Source organism: Dicentrarchus labrax, unplaced genomic scaffold (genome assembly GCF_905237075.1).
Source record: "Dicentrarchus labrax unplaced genomic scaffold, dlabrax2021, whole genome shotgun sequence".
NCBI lineage: Eukaryota > Metazoa > Chordata > Actinopteri > Moronidae > Dicentrarchus > Dicentrarchus labrax.
The window spans coordinates 3,686,588-3,714,565 of NW_026136704.1; the positions used below are offsets into that span (position 1 = coordinate 3,686,588).

Below are 27,978 nucleotides of genomic sequence, written 5' to 3' on the forward strand. Positions count from 1 at the left end.
GTTCCACACAAGGAAATAGCACCTGCAAAATAATTCACCTGACTAAGAAGGCCCAAGAGAGAGAACACAGAACCCTGAAAGAAGACAGAAGTAAAGCAGACTGCTGTTTGTCAGCAGGTGGCTTTTCAGGTTCCACAACAGAGAGAGTTTTAGAGCAGTGAGACAGGCCGGTAAGGCCAGGTTGAGTTCAGGAATTTCAGCACGTAACAGGGTGGTGTAGGGAGAGGGACGGAGGGCGGGCACCAAACAGAGGAGGGACAAAGAGCGAGAGAGAGAGAGAGAGAGAGAGAGAGAGTCATAAATGCAATAATTACAGCTTAGGCTGAAATAAGCAAAGCAACTCTCCTGGTTTCACAGGCTGCCTGCGTCGCTAACAACACTGCAGTCCCACTGACTCAGAGGGCCCAGGAGCCATTGCTCTGTTCTACTGCACTCATTCCTGGGATTTATTTGTCACTAGAACTTTTCATTTTCAGGCATGGATTTGCTCCTGGATTCTGGTTAAATTATAATTCTTTCTCCCAGTCAGAATTCAAACAGAACTCTGTTGTTTTGTTTGTTTGTTTTGTAAAAACAACAAAACTGGAATCATTTACTATGTCTGTGACTGCCCTGTTCAGGGGAAAGTGGGGGCACAAGTCACAGGAAACCCCAGAGAAGCAAATAGCAGCTGTAGTTCAAGCCAGCCACGACGAGGATGACGACGAGGATGACTCCAAAGTTGGTTTGAGCAGAGATCCCATCCAGAGGAATTCACGCTTTTACCGCTCAATGAGGAAGAAGAGGCTGGCCTCATCTGAGCCATCTGAAAGTAAGAAATTGCCAGGTCTCTACCGTGCTTGAAGTTTCACCTTACTTTAGCTCAAATTGCGTGGTTAGGAGTTCTCTGCCTTGGTGATAGAGTTTTTGTAGAAACTACGTAATATTGCTCTGTATTGTTGTCCCATTGACAGCTGATGAAGTTCAGTTGAAAGTGGAACAAAAGCTTAGTAGTCCAATCCCTCAGCAGAAATTGACATGAATAAAACCTGAGAAACCCGTTCTGTTTGAGCAGCACAATAGTCTGAGTAATACCTGTATGTTCCACAGGTCGCCATCTGACCTCAATTTAAGCTGAAACCAGCTTGAAGTTTGTACATTGAAATCAAACAACCACCTGATGTCCTGTTGTATAGTGTCTGGAATGATTTGCAAGGTTGTGTCAGTGGAAGTTTTATTTGTCAACCTGCTTTTTGGATCAATATTCAGCTGTGTTTAAGAGGCAAAATCACAGAAAGTGAGTTGAAGTGAACCGAGATCATTTATTTTTAGTACAGGATCAAAACAGTCTGTATAGGAATGCACCATTCATAGAGCCACACCAAATACAGTGTTTGAGCTTAGACTTTGCCCATGACTCAAAGGGAGGGATCAAAGTCATTACATAATCCATAACTAGCCAGTCAGCATCACTCCTACTAATACAAAATGTGAAATTAAGTCATAAAACACTGAGAAATCCAGTCGCCTGATTATTGTTGTCCTAAAATAAAAAAGAAACAAAAAGCAGTAATGTTTCTTTTCAAGGGTAGTTTTCGCCAAAATAAATTATGATAAATTATGATTACAGATTTTATCTTATCACCAGCTATCTTGTCTTGATAATTTGCAGGGGCCTTCCTGATAACTTGCATTTCAGCAGGGATATGATCATATGGTATATGATTTGATAGCATGTCTAATAAATGCAGTCACTGCACAATGTGGCTACCAAAAAGGAAGACCCAACTGTGTTCCAGACCATTCTGACTGTATTCAACTGTCACAAATTGTTTTTGTGCAAAGCTAACTGAAACTAGATATAATGTCGACTCCCATCTGTTTTTGTTTTATTATGTCTTGTCTATGTCATGTGTGATATGCAGAGGTCTTGATGTTTGGCATGTAATGATGCAAAATTGATTATTTCCCTCAAATGTATGAAAACTAAAGTAATGAGTTTTGAAAGTGTAAGGAGTAGAAAGTAAAGATATTTGTGGAAGAATATAGGGAGTAAAAGTAAAAATGATTTGTACTTAGTAACTTCCCACCTCTGATAATGAGTAAAGGATCAAGAGAAACAGTGGCAGTATTTACTAAGCCTAAAATTCAAAGTGTAAGCAAAAATGTTTTCTTAGAATTCCCACTCAAAAATATTTCAAAAGCTATTGATGAAGCTTCCTAAAGGGATCCGCCAACAGTGAGGGACACTGTTTTCTTTCTTACCAGCAGTAACAGTAGATGAGATCAATGTCTGTTTCATCTCTTTGAATTGAGTAGCTTACAGAGACAGGCTGGCACAAATACTGGAGGCAGGGACAATGGCTAAAGTCTAGTTCCATCAAAGGTATCTGGCTTCTTAAAACTTCCTTAACATTTCTTAATTACATTATGTATATGTATCTATCATAAGAGGTCAAAGTTTTATTTTTATAAAGGCGGTCTGAACATAGACAGATTGACGACACCCTGTCTTTCGTCTGATAGCTGTCTCAGTTCTGCAGGTCTGTCTTATCTCTGGATTATCAGTCATGGTGCTTAAAGAATACTGACACAGTGATACTCTTCTGTATCCTCCAATGCAGGTGAATGTGCCAGGGCCTTTCAAACTGCTCTTTTTTCGGGCTGCCCAATAGTAAATTTCAACATTTGGCAGTCCTGCTTGTTTTGCTGGTCCCAGAAGAATCTTAAACTTACTCCTTGACCTTAATCAGTCTATTAAATACAACATAGGATTTTATAATAGTTGCTAACCGGAAAAAAGATTAAGACTTGGGTAAAACAATCATTTTAATACTGTTGACACGACACAAAATATTTAAAGGCAGGCATCGCCATCTCTTTAAGTCTACTTTCTTAATCAAAGGCTTTTTATTCAGTTTTTCAATCTGCATTCCAGATTATATTATTTTATTTTGATTTATTTGTAATTCTAAACCTGGAGAGATGACCATCTTCTCCTAGCGCCATTCATTGGCATTATGATACTATTTGAACTTTATTGCTGGAAACATCCGTCTAAGATGTGAAAGAAAATGCTTTTGGCTCATCTGGTTTTGTAAAAAACTAAAGAATATTGTCAGACATTAAACAAAATAACATGTCCACTGTCCATAACCTCAAAAAGAAAGCTCCATTCATGATCAAATGCTTTTTCATGACTAGATCATCTCGTAGCCTTGAACAGCACATTATTATATCAAGCATCTCTCAATAAAGCTGTTTGATATTAATCAAATTCCCTCCCATTTGAGTTATGGAGCCTTTTAATAATAATAAAATCACTTTTTATTAATAATATGGTAAATGGACCTGTACTTGTATTCATAGATGCCACCTACGTCACTATCAAATAGAACGCCGCCATACTGACGACCGATCTCGCCCAGTACGGCCGCCCACACTGCCCATTTGAATAAGAGAGAGAGACAGAGATATCTGGAGAAAATTTCAATTTTAGGCTCCGATCCTTATTTGTTACCCCCAGTTTTCTTTTGTCCCTTATTGTCTGCCCCAGGCTTGCCCCAATTGGCTTTCCATGATATATACATTTATCTTGTGCATAACCCCTGCCCGTACAGTGGGGATAGCTTGAAGGCTTTCAAGAGTCCCGAAGCTTATTAATATGCTGTGGCTGGATGGGTGAAAGACGTGAAAGTGCGGCACCTGGCCACCAAGGATTTATATTTAATCATGGGAAATGTAAGGTATTGGGTGAAGTATTATATTAAAATAAAGTATGATTTTGGTGGTAGTTTACTCTGACTAGGTAGCGAGTTGTTAGCTAAGTGGCTAACAGCTAGCAAGCTACCCCTCATCTTAGCATAACGCTACTCCAATCTGACCACTTTTTTCAGTAACGAGTAATCTAACGAGTTACTATTTCCAAACCGGTAATTAAAGTTACTACTTAGTCATTTTGTGTGACAAGTCACGTTTTCAGCATGAGGACAGTTCATGTGTAGGCTACGCAGACACAAACATAAACAACAATGGAGGGAGGAGAGAGATGGCCGTTTGCTAGCTGGAAATACAGTCACTATTTAAAGTTTGTGTCACTATTTAACAGTTTGTTCTTCACTTAACAGCCAGGTGACGGTATCTGAATGGGACAATAGATTATATCATTATATAAGACTTACCAGTTAATTATTGTTAGCTAGCATGCTAGCGAATGATAATGCTATCAAGCTACAACCTCCGGACTAAGTTTACACGGCACAGCACAGAATACACCGAGTTAACATTGAGTCAAACGATGACAGCCATGTGATGGTATCTGATATGTCTATGGTGTGATCGGCCCGAGTTGGTCGTAAAGATGGCGGCGCAAAGCTACAGTGACGTCATGTGATCCGAACGAATAGCGCCTTTCTAGTCTTCTGACCACTCAAAGCACTTTTACACTACATGCCACATTCACCCTTCACTCAGTGATGGCAAAGTCCATCGAACAGCATTCACACACATTCACACAGCATCGGAAGCAATTCGGGGATCAGCTCAAGGATACTTCGACACTTGGGGCTGGGACTTCACCGGTCAAAGTTCACCAATGTTAAACTCCACTATGTGCCACCGGAAGCAAATGTTTTATTCACCTCTTAAAGGCTTGTGTATACTCGCCGTTCCTGACCTGTCGCACGACAACGTGACGTCAAAATGATGTAGATCTCGCTGGTGCGCCAGCATTTTGGCCCGTTTGCGCCAGGTCGCCGGCCACTCTTTTTTTTTTTCAGCTGAGCGCGCCAAAGTGGAAACAGGAAGATGGACGATCTGTATGATCCTTCAATGAAGGAACACAGAGATGCCCAGAGGTGCCAGAATTCATGGTGATGTTGGAAAAGAGGAGGCCATATGCTGGAAAATTTGGAAGAACCTCCGCGACCAATTTGCCTAGAAAAAGCAAAGTCGGTAGCCTTTACTCAGTAGCGACACCTCTGTTCAGGAAAAGACTTCAACTAGTGTCGTGACCACCAGCGCAAGTATAAATAGTTACGGCGCTCCTGTGACGTTACTCTATCGCGCGAAAGGTCGCCAATGGCGGGTATACCGAGCGCTTTACTCACATAGAAGAGTGACTGGGAGGGAATATTTTCCAGTGTTGTTTTTGCGTTTTATTATGAAAATCCTCTTATGCAGTGTATGCAGTTTAAAGAGTTTAGTGAAGAAAACATTTAGGATAAGAATATGATAATGTTTTTGCATTGCTAATTGTGTTATCCTATACATTGAAGTTATTTCACTTAGGAGAGACAATTGAATGAAGTAAAGATAATTGTTATAAGATATGTGACGATTAAGTCTTGACAGGAAGTCTTTGGCACTTAGAGTCAGCAGCAAAATGACTCTCCCCATGGTGTCCAGACACTGGTGGTGGGGACTGATGACTCTGCTGAGGCTGATAAAATGATGAAGTTGATGACTCTGTAAAGACTGATCCTATTTAAAGACAGCAGAAAGGTGATAGGCTGACGATGCAGGTGTGCTGCTTTGCCATTGGATAGATGAGACCATCGCAGCTGACAGCCCCTGATAATGACAGCAACGAAATGATGTGTGAGAGTTGTGAAGGCAGGATGGAAAGTGAAACAAACTACAGGCCTGTACATGCAAAAAAACATTCTGCCTGACTGAACTTTTGCTATACCTTCATTCAGTCAACTCACAGCTAGAAGATCCTCTCTCAGGATTCTCTGGTTTCTGCTCACAGGTTAAGTGAATTGAACTTTACACTGCCATAGGAGGTGCTGATCTCAGAATCAGAAATACTTTATTGATCCCTGGGGGAAGATTTGTTAAGAGCAACTACGCACTCTTGGCACATGCGCTCTACTGACAGTTTTCTGTCTCCAGACAAACTGTTAAATGTCATTGGAAAGAAAAGCTGAAACATTTGTGTCAAATCCCTTTCAAGCGCTCCTTGTTCTTTATCAGTTACATGGGTCTCTTGCATCAAAATTGCAGTGTTTCCATTGCTAGGATGGAGAGGAAGGCATCTGGTGCTAATCCCCCCGTGACTGTACACATGCCTCTGCAGACACCCAGTGTAGTACAACACTGTCACACTTAGAAGTCACAGTCAAACGTCTTGAGGTGTCCCAAGCTGTTGTTGTGTGACATATTTCTGAGTGAGCTCACACAAAACCTTTGATATAATTTGAAATAATAAGTTTCTGTATTTTCATGTAGTTTATACTTCTGCTCTATATTACAAAGAGAAATATTTTACTTCCCACTTCATTGGCTGTATAGTAACCAGTTACTTTGCAGGCTCAGATTTAATATAGGCCTATAACACACTTTCCCCTGAAGAGAAGGGTTCTTCTAGCTTGGGGCTGTGTTTCAGCAAGCACATGTCTGTGTTTGTGGGCGGAAAGCCAGCAACGATTCACATACTTGTCTCTGCATTTGCCATAATGTGAACCTTCCATGTATTACGCCTTCACACTGAATCTTCCTGGTAGCCTCCAATGTGCAGCAGGTAGAAAGAAGTGACCGGTAACATCATAAGGTCACAAAGGCAGCACATGGCTGTCCCCAGCTCGCCCTGGCCAACAGTAGAGTTACTTTCCTTGTTTTTTAAAGGAAGTAACCGTATAAATAGCCCTTAAAGTTATGTAGTTATTATTCAACTTTATTTACCAGATCATATTGCTTCCCTCCGTGTAGCAAATCTTCCATTGCCCAGTATCTGGGGTTCGGAACCATTGCAGTACAGATTAAACTACAAGCAATTTGACAAAATAATCCAGACTCTGACTGACAACTGAGCACCCTCCATTCACTGCTGAAGACCATGAGATTTTCATCCATGTGCATGGTTGAAGTGCATATGAGTTTATATATAAACTAGTGTGTGTTATGACACACAGTTTCATACAATATAGTGCCAAAACGAGGATGAGGAGTGGGGACTGCAGTAACCTGAGTGTGCTAGATGGTTTGTTACATCTGGGAAGTCGTTGTTGGAAACTGTTTGGAAAAGGGCTGGTACTAAAAATACTCTGACTGGACGAACCTTCTGTCTATCATGGGTGAACTTCAACCAATCAGATGGATGAACCATATAACGTAGTCAAACTCTTACCAAACCCAGCCGAGAGAAGAGAGAAAACATCTTCAGTGCCGTTCTTTGAAATGCTCTCCAGTTCTGATAGAACTGATGCTAGCAGCATCTATGCTAACCTCTTTAGCAGCCGCCATTGTTGTTTTTAAGCAGTCACTTCTCACACACACCTAGCACGCCCGTACTCTTGCAGTAGCTGCCAGTAGGTTGGTTGGTTGGACAGAAGCGCATAGACTGAAGCCTGACAAGATGGATTCTTGTGTCATCTCGTGATTTCATGATCTCATTGTCTTGTTTTCCTTAATATGTACACAGATTAATTTCAGGACAACAATACGCTATATATGTGATAATACTTTATATCAGAGACATACAGGTGAACTGTCTGGGAGGAGAGGGAACTTTACACACACACAGAGACTGTACTGTCAATCTGCATATAGCAGCATCCAGTAGGAATATCTGTTACCATCTCATAGTTTTAACATTACTGTAGACAGATCTTACTTATATATTCTGTGGACACTCGTAAATTAAGGTGACCAGATTTCTGAAATGAAAATCGGGGACATTTTCAATGCGGCGGTGAAAAATCATTAAATATTATCATTATGAAATAAAAAACGGGGACAAGTACTCCCCCGTTCATGTATTTTAACCAGCTTTTATTACACAAGAGATAGAGATAGATAGAGGTAGGGGTGTGGTAACAGAAACTGCACATGGTTGCCAGTTCACACAAAATAAATAAGTTCATACACAACATACCATTTATCGAGGCCGCTGGTCTCCTTTTCTTTCCTTTTTGCCGCCTCTAGATTGTTGTTGTTGACGCTGCTGCGTCTGTACGTCATATGACGTCTTCTCTGGCGATGGGTTAAATGGCTATCGTAATAACTGGTGTTTGAGTCTGCATCCATTTTTCCCCCATTCAGTGTCAAAATCGGGGACATTTTCGGGGACAGCTTTGACCGGGGACAGGTCACCCAAATCGGGGACGTCTGGTCACCTAATCGTAAATCCAGCTGCCTCGCAACGTTAGCAAATTATGGTAGCATCAATCATTGCATCAAATACCCCAAAACGATATGTTTATGGTCAATTAACCATGGCCTGTTGTGGCGGTCGGAATTATGATTGGGGGAAGTAGTGTAATCTCTGCAGTGTTAGAGTAGTTTATTATAAAGCTGCACACATTTGACCTTTTTATCAAAAGCTTCCTATGATTTGCATATTGCACTTGGCCATATATTGGCCATATATTGGCCATATATTTGAATAATATTGTTAGTAATTGTGCAGCCCTAGTATTACCTACAGTAGATGAGGTCAGTGACCCCCAGTTTGGAGAAAGAGACAAGCACAGAACATCTTTTTAGCCACCCAAAAAAAATCAATATCAGTTGAAGGTACGCTATATTTTGAATATTTGAACTGCTTTACATTGCTCTCAGACAGTCCTTTTCTCTTGTTGGGAAACTGGAGCATTTATGTCTGCACAAATGTACATATAAAAGCAATAGATATATAGAAATAAAAGCAATATGTCTTAACATCTTATTTTAGCAAATGTTAGCAAACACTAACTGACGATTGATATAGAATAGCTTGCTAGTTAGCTAGCGTTTTCAAACATTAGCTAACTTAGTAAACATTAAAGCTGACTTTGACTTAAGCTGTAACTTTATATATGTTGCTTTTATCTTTTAACCATCTTTAAAATGTGGTTGTCTTTTCAACATGGATAAATCTAGCACATAGCATATCTAAGTAAAGGAAGCCAATTTTTTTCAAGGGTGGCTAAGTGATGACCTGCCCTACACTGCCTCTGATTGGCTAGTACTCGTTGCTGTCATTGGTTTGGTTAGTTAGATTTAGGCACGAGGAGTAGGGTTGGTTGGGGTAAGACTGTCACGATCATTGACAGTATATATAACGATAAGGCTATCAGAGGGTAGAGTTGGGTGGGTTTTAACTTCACCAGCTTGGGGGAAAAAATATTGCGTACAGGAAAGGAGAAAGTTGACTGTGGTTCGGGTGGGTCAATTGCATTTTATTTTGCTTAATTAATCTTTTAGCAAAAATTCCTCCCAATGAATTTGAAGATACTGTATTTATATGTTATAAACTAAAGTTAAACCCTCTCAGTGGAATATTTATAACACACACCCACACAAACTGGAATTGCCACAGATTGCACAGGAGATGTTGTTCCTGCTTGGGTGAAAAAATAGCACTGGTGCATTATCAGCTCATTGCACAATTTCAGTTCTGTCAAACTTGTGGCATGGGGTTTTCCTCTTACAGACGGGTTAACATTACAGTACAACTGTTTGGTATGTGGGTGACATGAATAACAACAGCATAAATATGTAGCCTTGCCTTGAGGCTATATAGGCAAGAAATCATGGTCAATGTCTTGAACCTTTATCGACACCCTTCTGTAATGGATGAAATGAAAAATTGATAAAATGTTGTGTAGTGTATTATTGTGTATTATTACAAAGACCTTTATATAACACTTACCAGTAAAACACTCTCTTTAATGAGTCTAAATAAAGTTGCATGGATTTTTGTTCCCTATGTGAGTTCACTGGTAGGTTTGCTTCTCTTAAAAAAACAAGAAAAAAATTGTGATTATTTCTCTCTCCTTTCTCACTTTCTCTTCCTCTCCAGATTCTTTGTGGCCTGGTTCGGACCGCAGTCCAGCTAACAGAGCAGGAGTCCCCTCCTCTAATGCTCCTTCACCCCACAAATCACCTTTGTTGCCCGGGGCTAGACGGTGAGTCTGCATGCCTTCACTGCCCAACCCTACCGCTGAACACAAACACACCCAGAAAACAAACCAGCACATACACCGCTTGTTTAAACACTGCCACACACACCACTTTTATACTTAATACTTGGCACTCTCAATGGCTTATCATGTATGTGATAAGCTCACAAGCCTATCCAGTCTCTCTGAAGGTTAATTCATTACCAGTTAAACAGCTCTCGATGTGTTCTATTTCGAAGACTGTGATCATAGGAAGCAGTATAGGTTCAAGAACAAGCACTGTGATAGGACTGCTAACCTTTTTTGATTTCAAGACAAGCTTATAGTTACAAGTGATGGAGGATACTGCAAAACAGATTCATCTTCAAAGTCAGGTGGTCACTTATTCTTCATAAAACTAGAAAACTAAAGCCAAAGCAGAGATATAAACTTGTTGGCATGTTAAAGGAACATCATTTTAGGATAGAATAATATACTGAATGTAATACATCCTCGATTAAGAAGCAAACAAAGTGCAACCAGCTCTGCCTGAAAGATCAGGATCATTGCATTTTTGTGAAAAAGAGTGCGAAGTGACTGAACAGACTTTTTGTTATATTATTTTTACATATATACACAAGTTTGTATAGTGTACATCAGATTTACACAAATTTGAATTCATACACTGTGCAACAGATTGCAACAATTTCTACAGAGCACAAAATGCTACCTTGTCCCACTCATCCTTCACCCTCCACTAGCCCCATCTACAAGCCAGAAATCCATATATAAAAGAACGTTTCATCCGTGGAGTAATACAGGAAGCCGCTGGAAGTCAGGTTTTGTATTTAGAAAAGAAAGAAAGAAAAAATGAATAATCAAGTAATTAAAAGAGGGGGATTTAGAAATGAATGAACTATATTATTAACAGCAATCCACAGGCAAAGGCAAAAAGATAATGAAAGAATATGTCTTTAGTTTGACTGAAGATTCTTAAAGCATTTCAGGAAAGGTCACCTTGATCAAAATTTTAAATTATTGAAAAGTTCAGGGTTCCCATGCATCCTTCCTTTCCAACCTCGAAAATCAGGAAATTTAGAGACTAGTTTTTCATCATAGAAACACCTGAAAATGTATTAAAGTGACCAAATATCCTGGAAATAATCTATGTTGTCCTGGAAATATTTTGTTGTAGTTTAGCCTCTCTCTCAGATCACCTACAGAAACCTAGATTTGTATTTTGTTTGAAACCTGACAGTTGGTAGCTGTGCAGTATGGCACATAGAAATGGGTTAAACAGATGTGAAGCAGAATTAAAAATGTTTTAAGTGCTCCATTTTCATTTTATGTCAGTCAATCCAGCTGTTCACACCAAACACAGAGTGGAACAGACTTTTTCTGCGTTATAATGAACCTGAGACTCTTCATCCCTAAATTCATCATTAAGGAGGCATCAGACTAGGCTAGGCCTATTGCTGTCCTGAAAAACTCCTGGAAAATGTCTGATTTCTCTAAAAGAGTGGGAACCCCGAAGGTTTGGAAAACGTCCCTCCAGTATTTTTCCAGGGGAAGGGAGGCCTCACCTCTTCTACATTTGTCACATCTGGATAAATATGAGATAGGTTGGCTTTTGACACACGGGCCCTGTGCACAAGCTTAAATTGCAACAAACTGTGAGGCACAGAGAGATCATACATTGAACGAGGGGGAGATGGTAACAGCTGTCTCTGTTCAAAGATGGTCATCTGATCGGATGGGAACGTCGCCAGTAACTTTTGTCAGCCGTGCACAGACTCCTGGTCACTTCCCAGGTGATGCAGGGAGAGTTTTGTGTCTGATGTTTAAAGGTTGACTATGGATTGTGGGATTTTGATGACCATAATAGATGCATTTGCAAAATAAGGTTTAATACCTTGACCACCTTTGCTAAAGCCTTCAGGACATACACAGTATTTGAACTATTAATGCACATTGATGAAGGCTTTTGCCATGAATGCACTTAACTTTAAACAAATGCAATGCTGCTTACTATGCTGAGAGAAGATGCCTCTCAGTTCTTAGGTAAAGATAAAGATGCCTGCTATAGATGTGTCTCTAAAGTGTGTTTTTTTCTGTTAAATGCAGCCCTCAGCTTTCACCACAGCTCCATCATTCCAGAACTGGGTTGCCAAGCAATGGCGAGGCCAGCAGCAGACTTGCTCTGTACAACAGGGATGCTGCGGATAGGACAAGAGGAGGAGTAGGAGGAGGGAGGAGTCCGGTTATATCTGCTGCCTCCAACAGCCAGAACAGAGATCTCACAGCTGACATGCTCACTTACCAGACTCACAACATCCACAGCGGAGACATTAAAAAGCTGTCCGAGCAAACGGCCGCGGTTTGCACTGTACAGGAGGTCAGAGGGAACACCATGAGCTCACAGCGGCCCAATTCTGGTGGAGCAGAGCAGGATAACATCAACCTCAGGTCAGACCAAATTACATTGGAAACGGAAATGAAAAAGGTTTTTTTTATAATATAAAACATGCAAAAGACAAACAAAAATGAGTAATGGTTTTGGTACTTTTGCTTGTGAGCAACAAAATTACAAATACTCTGTAAATTATGAGACAACAGGTGATGGAGAGGTTGGAATGATGAGTAGGGGCTCACTGTGTGGGTAGAGAGTGAGATGTTTTTATCTCTATCAAATAATAAAAGAGCAATTCTTGTGCTCGGGTTTATTCTGTTGGTTTTGAGAGGGAATTCATCATTGTATCTCAGTGTCTGTGTGCTGGAATGCACCAACAGTGCTGCTGAATCATTCTTTAAAGAGCAAAATAAAGCATACAGTGAATATATTCGCCCACCAGCCTGAATCCCTGTGCAAACATTATCTTTTTCTCTTTCTTTACAGGTTGCTGAGCAATGGCGACAGCTCCCAGACAATCTGCCACAGCCTGAACATCGTCAAAAACATCGGTGAGGAAAATTGTCAAAGGGCGAGGGTAGCTATATATTCCACCCACATCTTCCACCTCCAGAGCTGTTGCTACAAAATCCTCTCTTAGCTGTGAATATATTATATGACTGAGACTGAGCGTTGGTAAAGCACACAAATTCACATATCAGAATCAGAATCACTTTATTAAGGGCTGCACAATATGGTAAAATGACCATATTTGCATCACAATTTTCATAGTCACAGGAATTCATATCATGATGATATTTGTTGGGGTCTGTACCAAACAAACATGTTCTCTTACATCTGGATTTGTAGGTCAGGGCATCTCTGCAGCTCTACAGTACTTCATTATAATGCTGTTACCTTTATCAAACAAATTGCGATTTTGATATTGCACTTGGCCATATTGCGATTTCAATAATATTTTGATTAATTGTGCAGCCATACTGTTATTGGCCAGGTATCTGAACGCATACAAGAAATTTGACTTATGTTGCTCTCAATGTACAAACACAGAATAAGCATGAATATCTCTCTCTATATATATATATGGAGAGAGAGAGAGAGATATATAGAGATATATAATATTACTTTGTCAGGCTTGTTCTCCTGTTTATTTATGCTTATTCTGTGTATGTACATTAACAGCAATGTAAATGTATGCTGATATATAAACAACAGCATTTGTAGACAGTAAGACAATAGAGTGCAAAGGATGCTGGAATAAATATTTTTGTGCAGTTATTTTTTATGTACATGCGATAGGTGGATATGGGTAGATGTGTAAAAATAAATCATTTACAGGTGCATATGCAACATCACAAGCTGTTTATGAAGCCAACCATAGGCTTGATAAGGTTTCAGCCACTGAGTTGTACTGCGTGTCTCTGACTCCTTCACCAAGGCTGAGTGCCTATCTAAGCTGGTATTTGCCTGTGTTGACAGATTACTCACTGTAGTGTACTAGTCTACACATCAGAGTGTACACAGGATAATGATTATTTTACAGGGATTAGTCCAAATTGACTCAAGACAGCAGCATACCCACAGAGCTATGTAAACAATTCAGAAGAGAGCAGAAAGGCTCTCTGCAGTTTCCAGATATATGCACAGATACTGCTCTTCTCTCTGTGCATTTCTTCGGCTGCGTGTGCATGTTTCACTCTCTTATGTAATTCTCGGTCCAGTTCTACGCCCACCAAAGCAATCTGCAGTATATGACTGAGGGAGAGATTATGCAACAAGCCCCTGTTGTTCAAAGTCACCTTCCCTCTTGATATACACATAGCCAGTGGTGCCTGAAAAGAGCATTGTGTTCTTATCAGCAAACTTTAGTTGTAGTTGGATAACCAAACCCACTAGCAACTAATCACTTGCTGCCACACACTCTATGGTGAGGAAATATCAACTTGCACATAGGTTTATAATTAAACATTTGCAATCCAATACAATTACTAATTACCTGTTAAAGAATGCAGTCAGGTACCTGATCCAAGTAGCACAGTATTAAAGTTACTCGATTACTCCATTTGGGGGGCTTAGATGTAGAGCGGGTCGTCAACTAACTTAAATTACTTGGAAAATAAAATAAAAACCAGGATTTTTATCATCATTGATCATCTGCTCGGAGTATATTGAAAGAAAACTTGATTTTCATGAAGGAAATTCATGCAGTAGCCCAGGGTGCAAACTACAGTTGAGCCAGTTGAACATGATTTGTGAAATTTTAGGGGTGTCTTTTGACAATATGATATTTTTTCCATGCGTTTCTATTTTGCATGCATGCTGTTCTTGCCATCACCATTGAAGTCGCGGCACAATAGCATTGACTTCACTCACTTTAACTCAGATCAGAAAATAAACGTTCCTAGTCTCACTCAGCGCCAAATCGGCATTATTCATTCAGTCCCCCACCGTAAAAAAAGCCCACCACCACCCTCCCTCCAGCCTGTGACATGATGTCAAGAATATAATAAAATCCACCTGCAGGAGGATTTTTTAAAATACATTAATTGTATTATATATATTAAGAATTGTATTAATATTTTTCTAGTTGTTTCATATTAATTTGAAATACCCCTCCATACATAATTAAAATAAAAAATATATTTGCTTTGGTCCAATAGAAATGTATAGAAATTGCTGCCTATGAGATAACAATACCAGCAGTAGTCCAAAGACAGTTTGATTTTGACACTGCTGCTATAGACACTTTTCACAGCTGAATGGCAGAATTTATACTGTACTGTGACCTAGTCCCTTTCCTGCTTTAAAGACAGAATATTGAAAAGCTGAATAAAGCTAAATACAACTACGCAATAATACAGTGTTGGGCTTGTTTCTTAAAAATGTAATTTAATTTAATGAATTGAATTATTTCCTGGGGTATATACATGTATGTGTATATAAATAACGGTATATATTTATTTATTTCATTTTCTATGTTATTCTATAACTGTTATTATCTTTTTGCATGTGTATAGCATGAACTACAAACTCTGAATTCATACATTTCCTTGATTAGTTGTTACTTATTATTCCCTGCCAAGGGTAATTGATTACACTACTCCTTATGTTACTTTCCTGCAGCACCCCAAAAAATAATTGTGTCCTTTCTCCCCCAAATTCCGACTTTGCATATTTACCTCTGTTTATATGTAAACAAATATAAGTATAACATATTTCTTTATCCAAAAGTAATTTAAACACAGCATAAAACACAAATATAAACAAATTCTTTCACCCTGATTTTTATGACAGTAAGGTAATCAGCTGATCCCTGTGCTGTGTGGCAGAACTGATTTACAGTAATTAGTGGTAGAAAGTCTCTCAGTTTCTTCCAGCTCTGCCCAGAAGCAGCAGATGTCAATTTACACAATGCCTTACACAAGGCATTGTAAAAAGTTCCACATGTGTACCTAATGCCTGGCTCATTTTCTCTTGACTCTCTAGCCTTCCTGTATCAGGAATACCGGGACACCTCCAAACAGCAGGAGATTGAGCAACGGCGGCAACTAGAGAACCTTCCCCCTGGGGTCACGGCAGGGACTGTGGTTTCAGGATCTGTCACGTCCCCCCCAACATTACAGCTGCAGCTGAGGAACAGCTCTCGCTCACTGAGCTTGTGGCAGAACCTGGATGTTGTGCAGGCCAGTGGTCTGCTCACCCAGCTGCCGCAGAAAGAAGTCATAATGCAAGAGGTAAGTAGTTGTGTGAGGGTGACGTGTTATTTGGATCGATACACCAATGCAAGAGGTAAGCAAGACCAGAAAGGTTTCAGAATTTAGGTGAAGCTGCCTCAGATAGAAGAACAATGAGCCCGTATGTGCCTCAGATAGCTATGCTAATAGGACATAGCACTGGATCAGAATTTTATATCATCTGCTCAATGGGTGTAGGGATCCACACTCAGTATTAATATGTCCTTATAATTTGCTTTTCTGTCTAGGCCATGTTTGAGCTTGTTACCTCAGAAGCATCCTACTACAAGAGTTTGGAAATTTTAGAGACTCACTTCCTACGTAACCCCATTTTGATCAACACTCTCAGCCAGTCCGACATGCATTTTCTCTTCTCCAACATCGAGGAAGTCATGAAAGCCAGTGAAAGGTAGGACACAACGCAAATCAGTCTATGATCGAATGAAGGTCCAGTCCGGCAAAGAAGCTTTTGCTTCATACACCTGGGTAATGGATGCTCTCTTAATATTTTCAGGTTCCTTATGGATCTTGAGCACCGAATTGAGAAGTCCATTTTGATTTCTGATGTGTGTGACATTGTTTACCACCACGCTGTGGAACACTTCAGTGTGTTCATCAAATACGTCATCAACCAGGTTTACCAGGAGAAGAACTACAGACGCATTTTGTGAGTACCTATTTTCTAAATACAAATTTTACAGTCTGGACTATGTCTTCTTCAAACACAGGTAATGAGTTGAAAGTGTTCTGTTAACTATTCCTGGACATATTGTGCCCCTATTTAACAATGTATGCAAAAAATAAATACATTTCTTTGTATTCTTATATCCAAGTCTGATCAGCTTTTCTTCCACCCATAAATCTATCTTTAACTTTTAGCGACGCGTGGCTTTCTGCTGGAGCGCCATGTTTCTGGTGGCCGGGCCTCATTGATTACTGTACAAGAACACAACTTTATCTCTGATTTGTGTGTCAATATTTTATGGAGAAAATATTTAAATAATTTCAGTTTTCCCTCCTCTGCCTCAAGTGCAACAGAACCATGGTCAGCGGCCTCCCAAGCCCCCCTTTTCCACCCAATTAGTTCTGGTTCTTGAACTGGTTCCATTTAAGATTCTTGGAAACCAGCCTGTGTTTCAGCCAGTTTTGAGTGTAACTGTAGTAATCGGATGCATCATCATCAGAGGGCATTGCACAATACACAGCAACCTCCTTTAGTTCCCAAGGTTCCAGCTGGGAACCGACCTTTTGGGTTCCAAACCAATTTATTTTTGGGCGAAATGCTCGGACCGGTTCTAACAGAGCCAGTTCCCTGTTGGTGTAAAAGGCACATCAGTGTATAGTCCCTCCCTATAGCTGTCTGTTTTTACAGGAAACCCGTAAATATGAGGAAGCAAACTGCAAACTGCTTTCTGTTTGATGTGGACAGCCATTTCCTGTTGAAGCCAGTGATGACAATTTATCTAAATATATTGTTATTTTTTATATATTGGACAGTATTTTTGTCTTTAAAAAGCAGTAAATTATAGAAGACAGCTGATCAGAACAATGGTGTGGCCTGCTCGACTGCTAATGACAAATGCACGCTCGGAGAGAGAGGAACTGTGAGAAAGAATTAATATGCGTCATTTCTCAGACACTTCTGTTTTTTTAAGGCTGTGAATGTCATCTCTTTTCAGAGGAGAACAGCTTTGTTTTTGAACATGACAAATGTGATGTGCAGGGTGTGGCTGACTATGAATATAATGCATTCGTCCCTCTTCATTAACCACATACCTGAGTGAGAGTATGACGTTCCCACGAGCTGCAGAGGGCAGGTGCCTCCGGCAGGCAGACAATGAACAGGACCTCTGCCAGCTACTGGAAAAACCTCTTGAAAAGACCTGTTGGTTGTCTCAAAACAAAATGTGTTCTGGAAAGATCTCAAGGCCCGTGACTAGTTTATTTTGGAGATGCAGCACTAAGACAGTCAATCTATTGAATTTCATTGTTCATCTGCTGTTTAGATGTAAATTATATTATGCAAAGTCTATTCAGAAGGTTCATTGTAACAGTCGGATCACACTCATGAGGGTGTTAGGAGTGCCAAGCCTAATTACTTGTCACATAAAATCACATCAGTGGCTGAGCTGCAATGTAGAAATGTTAGTTATATCATCCTCTATAGAGGACATGACAAAAGTGCAAAAAGCAGTGGCTAATTATTTTATGCTTGGGAGAAGAACAGCTGTTTTACTTCTCTCTCAGTTTTAAAGCATGTTTCTTCTTTATAAAAGCTGGTGGATTCTTAGGAGCTTTTCACTGCCATTCATTCCAGGACAGATTATTTCCAGGCTGCATATCATACAGCAAAGGCGATTTGCTCTTTTACTTCACATTCACTAATAGAGGTACAAGGGGCAGCAACTTTTGTACATTTTCTCAGAACTCAGATGCATACCTAGATCCATTATACATGTTCATGGTGAAAGACTGTGGAGGATGTTGGATTGCTGTCAAGAAAGTCCAGAAAGACCAGAACCAATAATGAATTCATCCAAGTATCACCACAGTCAGAGCTACAGACCTCCATTGTTATTAATTAGCAATTAAGGGTACTGGAAATTCAAAGTTTTTTTTTAAGGTTTTAGTTTTTTTTTTTCTTTTACTTTTATCATCTTTATTTCCTGGTTCAGATGCTGGGTTTTCAATAAGGAAACACTACCAAATATGTAACGCTGCTCTCCACTGGGTATTGCCTTTGATGTCTGATTGACATTTATTGGTCTGATTAGCGTTAAAGGTGGAGTCAGTCAGTCTGGAGAAAGCATGTTAATGTTTTAACTCGGCAGCCAAACAAATACACTCCTACCTTAAGTGCTCCCTTTAGACGCTCTGCTGATTTAATGGAAGTGTCTTGCCAAGAAACTTGTCCCGCCCCTCCTCCACTGCGATTGGACAGCTGGATGAAAATGGACAGTGACAAGAGCAGCTTCTGGGCAATTTTTTAACTCTGGGCAGCCAGAAAAAAAGCCAAATATGACACGCTCAGCAAATAATAGATGCTCGGCTCATCAGGGTGGGGCAACAAGGGACGGCCATACATCAGTGGGTTGACTGGGTACTCTACTAACTGCAGGGTTAGTGATTCGATTCCCCGGGTTCCCCTGTCCATCTGTCAAAGTGTCCTTGAGCAAGATACTTGCTGCTCCCTGGGTGCCCACAGCTGCCTTCTCCTAGTGGATAGGATGGATCAAATTCAGAGGACAAATTTCAATTCAATGTATGTAAATGCCATGCTGATGCTTCTATTGCAAACAATGCAAAATTACACTTTGGCGGACACAGCCCACAACGCCATTGAATAAGCAACATGCCATCACACAAACAGCTCAGTGGTTAGGGTTACGGTTAGGCTCCAGGCAATGAATTTAATTCTATGTAATGTCCCTAACAGTGACATGTGTGTGCAAGGGAGCTGTATGAGCAACTAAGCATTGTGTTGTCTTAACACAACTGTGTGTGCAGAGAGGGAAACCAGGCATTCCGGGAGACCATGGCTGCACTGGAGAACCATCCACGTGTCAGGGGTCTGTCCTTCACCTCCTTCCTAATCCTTCCTTTCCAGAGAATCACACGGCTCAAGCTGCTAGTACAAGTGAGTGTGCCAACATGAGTTCAAGTCCAGTAAAACGGCAGGACTCAGAAGTGTTTGATATAATATATATAACGTGTCGAAGTTGCAGTAATAAATACGGGTTTGGCAGACGCTTTTTGTTGTTTTTATTTGTCTTTGTTTCTCTACACAGAATATCCTGAAAAAAGCTGAGGAAAACTCAGAGAGGGAAGCAAATGCTATAAAAGCACATCAGCAGCTGGAACAGGTGAGCATCAGTCAAGGGGCTGGGCCCAGATTGGTGTAGACTTAATGATATGACTCATTATGGTTCATGATTATTTACACACTGTGTTAATAATAATACACTTTATTTATATAGCACTATTCCAAACAATGGTACAAGGTGCTTTACAAAAGAAACATAACACCAAATTAGGCAGATAACAGAAAACAATAAAACAAAAAATTAAATAGGAATAAAACCAGTACACATAAAAACATATATAAAATATTTCCAAAAGCTTTCACATAAAGAAAAGATTTAAAAGACACTATAGAATATTAGTGTGTCTGGGTTCATTAGGCAGTAAGTTCTGTGGTGTGGGGGAAACACACTGTGACCTGAAAGTAACCAGCAGGGCGCCTTATGCAGACCTCAGCGGTCAACAGGCCACATACAGGTCAATAAATCAGAAATGAATACAGGAGCAAGGCCGTTTAAGGCTTTAAAAGTCGATTTGAAATATTAATTAATGAATTTGTTACTTGTTTTGATTAAAAAAAAATGTAATTGTACTACATTATATGAACAATGTTGTGTACTTGTTTATTTCTTTCAAGCGTTCGGGCTCGGTTCGGGCTTGGACATTTAGCTTGAGCCAGTTTAATTTTGTTGGCCCTTTTCAAAGCTCAAATGCCATGATCACTTTCTAAAGTTGTAAAACAAACAGCTATGCAGTGCTTTGGTGTCTGACAACCTTCCTCATTTGTTTGTCATCTATCATCTATCTGAAGCAGTGCATCCCCACAAACTAAAACTAACTGATACAGGGTTGATTTCAGTCTCAGGGCATAGCAAAGCTTAATCATTTTCTGTATTACTGCCAGACTACCAGCTGCCTGTGGGCAGTTCATAAATTTCTTACTCTGAATGTGTTGTATTGCTGCTTCTACCGGTTGCTGCCATTCAGGTTTAGAAATGGCTCATAAGCGTCTATCTAATTAGAGTTATATTTCGGCAATAAATGAATTTGGAGGTCAGGTGTGATTGGTCTGTCCGGCCAGAGTTAATTTATAAGAACTTGTGCTCAGTTTTGGTTTTTGTCCAAGCACTGGCTCCACATAGCTTGCCATATTCAGTGTGTATTTACCCTGAAGGGGAAACTAATGGGACATTAGTTAAGAAAAGCAATCAGTGTCAGAATATTTATTTACACCTACTTATGTCACAGTCAAAGATTTACTGGGTCTGATGGTGATTTCCACAACTCAATTCTGTACAAAGAGTCAGTATCAGTTAGTATTAGTATTAGTTTGTAAAGCATATGGCACAGTGCATTCACCTGCTGGCCCAGACAGACACTCATAGTGATGACAGAAGCAATGAATATTACTGATATTTGCCATATCATGCATGTTTTATTTTTACATGCATGATTTCTTTTTGTCATCTTATTTGCTAATTGGTTGATTCCACTGTTCATTTATTTGCATGCTTCTGGTTGTGGTGGATCACGTCGACCTCCACCATGAGCTGAACTTCATTTTGGATAATCTCAGATAACTCGTTACATCAAGCTCCTGGCATGAATTACAAGTGCAGCTAGTGTTCCCTTGGAACTGAGTTCCAGGAGGTTAGCCTACTGAAATATGACAATGCAACAAATGTGAAGTCTAAAATATGATTTTCTGCCAGATTCAGTTTTACTAACAAATATGCTAATACATTACTCTTCAATGAAAACAAAACATATGATATATTGTATGATGTTTTAAGATCTTAAACTGATGGTGTATATCTGTCTTCCTCAGATTGTCAAAGAGTGTAACGAAGGGGTGCGAAAAATGAGTCGCACTGAGGAGCTTATCAGCATTGAGAAAACACTGGAGTTTAAATCCAAGGTAAACTAAGTCTATTCATTTTCAGCTGGATTGAAGTAATACAGTTCTGTTTTCAGGATTTCCAGGCTTTGTATACTACTACATACTGCATACTATTTATGACATGTTTATTCTTCGTGTGCATCGTTTTCTTAATATGGAGCCTTGCTAATGTGGCTGTAGCAAATTGAGAGGAGAGTGTCAGGACAATCTGACATCAAGCAGTACAATGCTGAAATACTGATAAGGATTAAGGCGACCTTTTCAAACTATAGCTGTGTCCAAATTTGGAAACCATCCTCATCAAGTCTGGATTTTAAAACTGAATATGTCATAAGTAAATAAGTCTGTCCGATTCCAAAGGTTTGAGAAATGAAGCTCTCTCTTTGCCATGCTTTGGACATGTGATTTATCCTTTGCAGCCATCCTTATTAATTTTTGTTTTGGTTTATGAACAACATTTTTGTTTAGCAAGATAATCTTCACAAAAGCATTTTTATGATTTTTGAAGCGTAAATGCGATTGCCAGACGTAAAATGCTAACCTTAGGCTATAAACAAACTAATCACGTTTTTTGGAAATGTCCCTTGGCTGTAGTAAATAGGAAATGGCTGGGTAAGGCCAAAAAGTACCATTTTGAGTATCATAGAGTAGCCTGGTATTTTTCCTGAAAATAGTGCCAATAGTGCTAGACTGGCAATCATGAAGATTCCTTGTGCTTTTCAGTTTTAACAGACTTTAAGAATTGACAGAATAATGAGATTATAAAAACCAACAGTACTTACCCTGAGGTTTATCATTGAGTTATGTTTGGCTCTTTGTGAAACTACTGTGCTTTATACCAATGTGTTTTTACCTCTTTTAACCCCTGTAGTCTGTGCCAATCATTTCCCACTCGCGCTGGTTGCTGAAGAAGGGTGAAGTGCAGCTAATGACTGGGCCTAAGAGCACTAGGACCATGCGGAGTCGTAAGCTCTACCAACCAGTCTACTTGTTCCTTTTCAACAATCTGCTTCTGGTCACCAAGCGCAGCTCCAGGTAAGCACTTGGTAGAATCATTACTGCGAAATCCTTGTGTTTGAATTCATTGCTTGTTTTGTCAGTCTGTTTACACTCAGCTGCCAGTTTATTAGATACACCTGACCAAATCAAAACTAATGCAGTGTAATATAGCAATATCCTACCTTCATAAAGGTTCTTAAGGTTCAGTTTTTGTTCAAAATATTTTATAGGGACTCAACTTTATGATAATTATGGAGGATGTAGTTTGTGGTGCTGTGTAACTGTATTGCCTTAGAGAGCTGTTTCTAATAGTTAGCCTTTCACCATTGATATCAATGGAGGGGACAAGATAATAGATCAGTATAGCGCAATACAATTCAATAGCACCATAAACCACATCCTGCAAAATGACTACAGTACTACAGTATGCAGTTGAATCAAAAACTGTCAAATTTAGTTTAATTTATTTGCACAATAATACAAATGGTTAAATTCAATCTTTCACAATAGTTCCAAGGAATTTTGCATCAGATATTTGGAGAATTTCCATTCCATTAATGAACAGTTTGGCTTCTTTCTTGAAGAATGATTTGCTTTTGTTACAAAAGATCATCAAGTTGCATTTTTTTTACATCAAGAGTAAGCTTATTCAGGAAAAAAAAGAAGAAAAAAAATGAAAGTTGAAAACAGCAGACAGTTCCTCATTTATGCATTCTGTTAGTGCCTTGAAGTCATTGTGTGAGGCTAGTAATAAGTAATATAGGATGAACATTTTTACATGCCATTGCCAAGTCATGAATGCATGTCAAAAATAATAAAGGGCCGAGGATAAAACCCTGGGGTACGCCACAAAGTACTTTGAACTGTTTGGTTATTAGATATGTAACCATTAATAGATACAAATAGTTCTCATTGAAAAAGTTATTAAGCCTCTTGAGAGCAACATGCTATACACTATATATATTTGGAAATAAGAGTATTGTGATTAACAGTATCAAATGCTTTGATCAAATCTGAAAAGACACTAATTACTAATTTCTTATGTAAAATAGAACAAATATAAAACAGTTTCAACAAAAACTCAACATTATAACCTTCACAAAGGTAGGATTTATGGCAGGAATGTTGCATTGTGACTGCAATTGTTTATAGTGGCAACTAAGTATATGTTCACTGAAAGCAGGAAATATTAATTCGGTCAACTTGTTATCAGCGGGGACAAGTTCCAGGTTCTTGACTCATGCACACGGGCCATGCTGAGGACTGAAGATCTTGAAGACCAGGGTCAGCAACTGGCCAATGTCTTTAATCTGAAGCTGCTGGAGAACCAAGAGGAGCGTCAAGTCAGCTACATGCTCAAGGCTGGCAGTATGTGAGTATTTGAAGCAGAACTAGCTTAGGATTCCACTGAGTTGTTGTGAATGAGATGTGGGTTAGGAGGTAATGACAGTTTGTTCAGGCCCAGTGGAAAGTTGAAAGGTGAAAGTTTCAGCAAATATGACAAAAAGTTATTTTCATAAAAGTTACCTACTGCAGCTTTAATGTACATAAACATAGTCGCTTGTTCTTTTAGCTCAGTGTTGTTGTTATTTATAGCTTATTATACAATGGTTTTACTGGTCGGCCCACTTGAGATCAAACAGGGCTGTATGTGGTCCAGGAATTAAAATGAGTTTGATAACTGGGAAAATAGTTTGCCCTATTGTCCTGGTTACTAATCAATGGCATCCTGTGGATAGGAGTGATAAGCTTCGGTGGACGTGTGCTCTCACTCCTAACCGGCGCACACGCTTTATGTCTACCAGTGCCCACCAACCAGGTGAGTATCACACCAACACTGAGTACAGTCCTCAACATGCAGACATGGAGATTTGAACTTAAACTGTCTGTGATGTTTATCAGATTCTCCACAGGTGCAGTGTATTCAGTCATACTCATCTCAGGAGCCAGATGAACTCTCCATTGAGATGGCTGATGTTTTGAACCTCCTGGAGAGAACAGACGATGGTTCGTAGAGGCACAAATTTGTTTTTATATCGCCTTTGTTGACTGTTACTCAAAAATGAATTATTTCCTATAATTTTCTCTTCATGTCTCCTCTCTTTCTGTGTCTTCTGTATTCCAGGCTGGATGATGGGTGAAAGGCTCCATGATGGTGAAAGGGGCTGGTTCCCTAGTCGAGTCGTAGAGGAGATCCAGAGCAAGGAGGTCCGAGCTCAGAACCTGAGAGAGGCCTTAAGGATCCAGCAGGCCCAGGAAGGTGGAGGAGGCCCACAAACTGGAACCAGGGTTAGTTCAAGGCCGGGGAGACGCATCCCAAAGGTCTCCAGTTTCTCCAATCCTTGGACTGATCAAATGGGGGAGAGCAGTGAAGTAAAGCAGTGAATTAGTAACAGTGACGAGTGTCACATTCAGGGCCATATGCACTAAGAGAAAAAGAATCAGGACTTAATTCCCATACTATGACATCCTGTCACTTTGATTTCCACTTAGCAGTGGATGTGTTGTGGTTTTAGAAAATTCTCAGTTTTGGTCTCTGGGACAAATTATTAAAGAGTTAATAACCTTGTACAAGCAATGCTGCATGTCTTATATAAACGTGTGCAGAAGGTCTTTAGTAGACCCACACAATGTGGTGTGTAATGCATGGAGGTTTGGAGCTGTGTGTGGGGATGGCAAGAACCTTAAATCTTCTTGTACAGTTCTGTAACCATCCCTCAGTTGCATGGGCAAGTTTTAAAACTTTTCATGTGTTAATTTCATTGTTAAACACTAAATTATACCCTACACCCACAGCATAAACAGTTAAGTGTCTAATAAAATAAAACATTAAATAGTATTATTATAAAAAAAACACAAATGATTGAATGAATGAAAAATATTCAAAGTGCGTCAGCTAAAGTGACATATGAGTATGAAACACTGACAATAGCCAGACCTGATTTCTGGCTATGAAAGTGTGAAAAATCACATTTAAACACATTATGGAGAACAGCAGCAGTGGTCAGCTTGGCTTCACAGCAGTTACAACAATGACAAGTTTACACAGTGGCTACAAAAGTGTGCGGACATCCATAGAAATCAGCTGTGTAAATGCTAGTTATGAGGGGACCCAGTACCCTGTCCCTATCCGGCCTCATTCCCAACTCCTCAGATACTTCCACTTGGTCAGTGGCCCTCTGTTTCAAAATATGACATTGCAGGTATCTCTCTTGTGTCATTTCTGGAAGCGAAGTCAGGTGATGTAGTATAAAGAGCAGGAAAGTCCATATGTGGAGTGGGTAAGGTGGATAGATGGCTCAAACAAACACAGCACTTTAACCCAGGAGACCACTGTTCGTGTCCTGTGTGAAACCAATAGTAAACAATTTCTAATGTTTCGGGCTGGCTCCTGATAGTCAGCTTAACTGCTAAGAAGAGTCTTAGTCAATCCACTTTTCGGATGGTCGCAGTAAAACAAAAACAACGTTAAACTTCAAGAGCTACGTCTTGTCATCAAGTATTGGGATTGATTTATTCACATTCAGAATCATTGCCACTTATGCCATTATTATTTAACAGTTACTGTTAAAATATATATATTTAAGTAAGGAAATTAGTATCATAAACGTGCAACGATTTGTCGACTATCTGAGTAGGGGGCAGCCCTACTAATATTATGTTGGGTTAGGGTTAAGCCTTTTTTGTGCCTAAAACTTACCAAACTGCGATCATTTCATACCTACAGTGTCATATTTTGAAAGTCAAGCAGTATACCAAACATGACACCAACCTACAACAATTAGTCAATTAATCAATTAGTTGTCAAGTATTAAATTATCCGCCAACTATGCTGATAATGAATTAGAATTTTTTTCTCAAAATTCTCTGATTTCAGCTTCTCAAATGTAAGTATGACAGTAAACTCTTTCTTTATCTATTATATCTATCATTCAGGTTGAGTGGGTTTAATTACCACTTACCCCTGGAACGCTGGTGAGCTTAGCTATCTAGTCAGTACAGCGACAGTGTTCTGCTTTCATACACTTGACTTGTGTCCATGCACAGAGCTCGGTGCTGGTTTCACATCATTTAGATTAACAAAAAAACTCAGACAGGCACTAAAAAAAACTACCTGAGGACAATTGTTCTCAACAAAAAGTCGCTCTGTGCATTCAATTGTCCATATCTCTGTTTGCTATATATGTAATACTGTGTTATATTGCATAGTATTACATTGAGACGATAGCCATCAAACTGTGAAAACACCACTGACAGAAATGGTTCTTTGCAGCGTGCTCTGCTGTCTATCATTACATACCTTATGTTCTAAAAGGCCAGGTCAAATACAGCAGGTCCCACTTATTTAACATGCAGAACACCATGAAAACCATTCATTTTTGGGAGGAGTTGCAAAAATAAGATTATAATTATTATTATATTTATTTGTAGTGTAAAATTTAAAGTTCAGTTATTGTGCTAACTATTAATAAGTTACATTTAACCTTCCTACGTCTGCTCCTCTGCTGCATATTAGAAAAGCCTCATTTAGGTCTACATGCAAAATAACATTCCATAATCATCCAATAAACAAATACACAAATAAAAAAATGTATATAGTAATGTCATGTACTTTTAGTTAGGAGATAATTTCAGATAAAGTCCTCACATTTTAAACCTCCTTCAAAGATCATTTCTTATTTTTTGTGGTAAATAAAGGGATGATCTACTCCATTTTTACCCTCCGATTGTCGAAAATGAAAACAGTCCTTATTTCTAGTAACTAAACTAACAGCTTTTTTCTACCTGCCGTGAACCCAAACTGACCGCAGTTTCTGCTATCAAACTCCAAACTAGTTTCTAAGCCTACAGTGTTTCATACCCAAAGGAATTTGACTATAAAACTGTTGAAGGAGTACAAAAAAAAAAAACACACACACACACACACAAGGGATAAATCCTGTAATAGCAATTTAATGCCAAATAACTGCAGTCTGTCGTAACTGTATAGAATGTATCAACACTATGAACAACTACTGTATGGATCAGCATGATTGTAAAACCTGTGTGTCTTTAAATACAATGTACAGTAATGCAAACACTTGATGTTTAAACTAATAATTATAAACTGTTATTTCATTTTGTAAGATGTAAATTATTGTTCATAAAGAATTAATCAGAGATGTGCCTGACTTTTGCTATTACTTGCTGTTTAGTTATTTTCTCTCCAACAAATTCATGATGCACAGCGCCACAGTTGGAGGCAGGCATACATGTAATTCTGCCCTCTCTCCATATTTGAACAATGCATCA

At 39.3% G+C, this 27,978-nt stretch overlaps 2 protein-coding genes across 3 annotated transcripts in view; one reads left to right on the forward strand and one right to left on the reverse strand.

The window, feature by feature from the left end:
- Positions 1-27,978, reverse strand: part of LOC127362358 (gap junction delta-2 protein-like) — a 678,509-nt gene that overhangs the window by 637,216 nt on the left and 13,315 nt on the right. The gene's annotated exons all lie outside the window — the stretch shown is intronic.
- ngef (neuronal guanine nucleotide exchange factor) lies at positions 307-27,846 on the forward strand. The gene is made up of 15 exons (XM_051397940.1): positions 307-811; positions 9,764-9,869; positions 11,967-12,308; positions 12,739-12,803; positions 15,739-15,986; positions 16,235-16,395; positions 16,501-16,653; positions 19,494-19,623; positions 19,775-19,849; positions 21,616-21,705; positions 22,559-22,722; positions 23,900-24,058; positions 24,426-24,505; positions 24,589-24,693; positions 24,812-27,846. Exons 1-15 carry the CDS (start codon positions 598-600, stop codon positions 25,069-25,071), a joined length of 2,352 nt encoding a protein of 783 aa, XP_051253900.1. The 5' UTR covers positions 307-597; the 3' UTR covers positions 25,072-27,846.

Coding starts and splice junctions, on each gene's coding strand:
- ngef (XM_051397940.1), top strand. CDS start 598: ATGTCTGTGACTGCCCTGTTCAGGGGAAAGTGGGGGCACAAGTCACAG. Junction 16,654..19,493: donor AAGAACTACAGACGCATTTT/GTGAGTACCTAT, acceptor CTGTGTGTGCAG/AGAGGGAAACCAGGCATTCC. Junction 19,850..21,615: donor CACATCAGCAGCTGGAACAG/GTGAGCATCAGT, acceptor TGTCTTCCTCAG/ATTGTCAAAGAGTGTAACGA.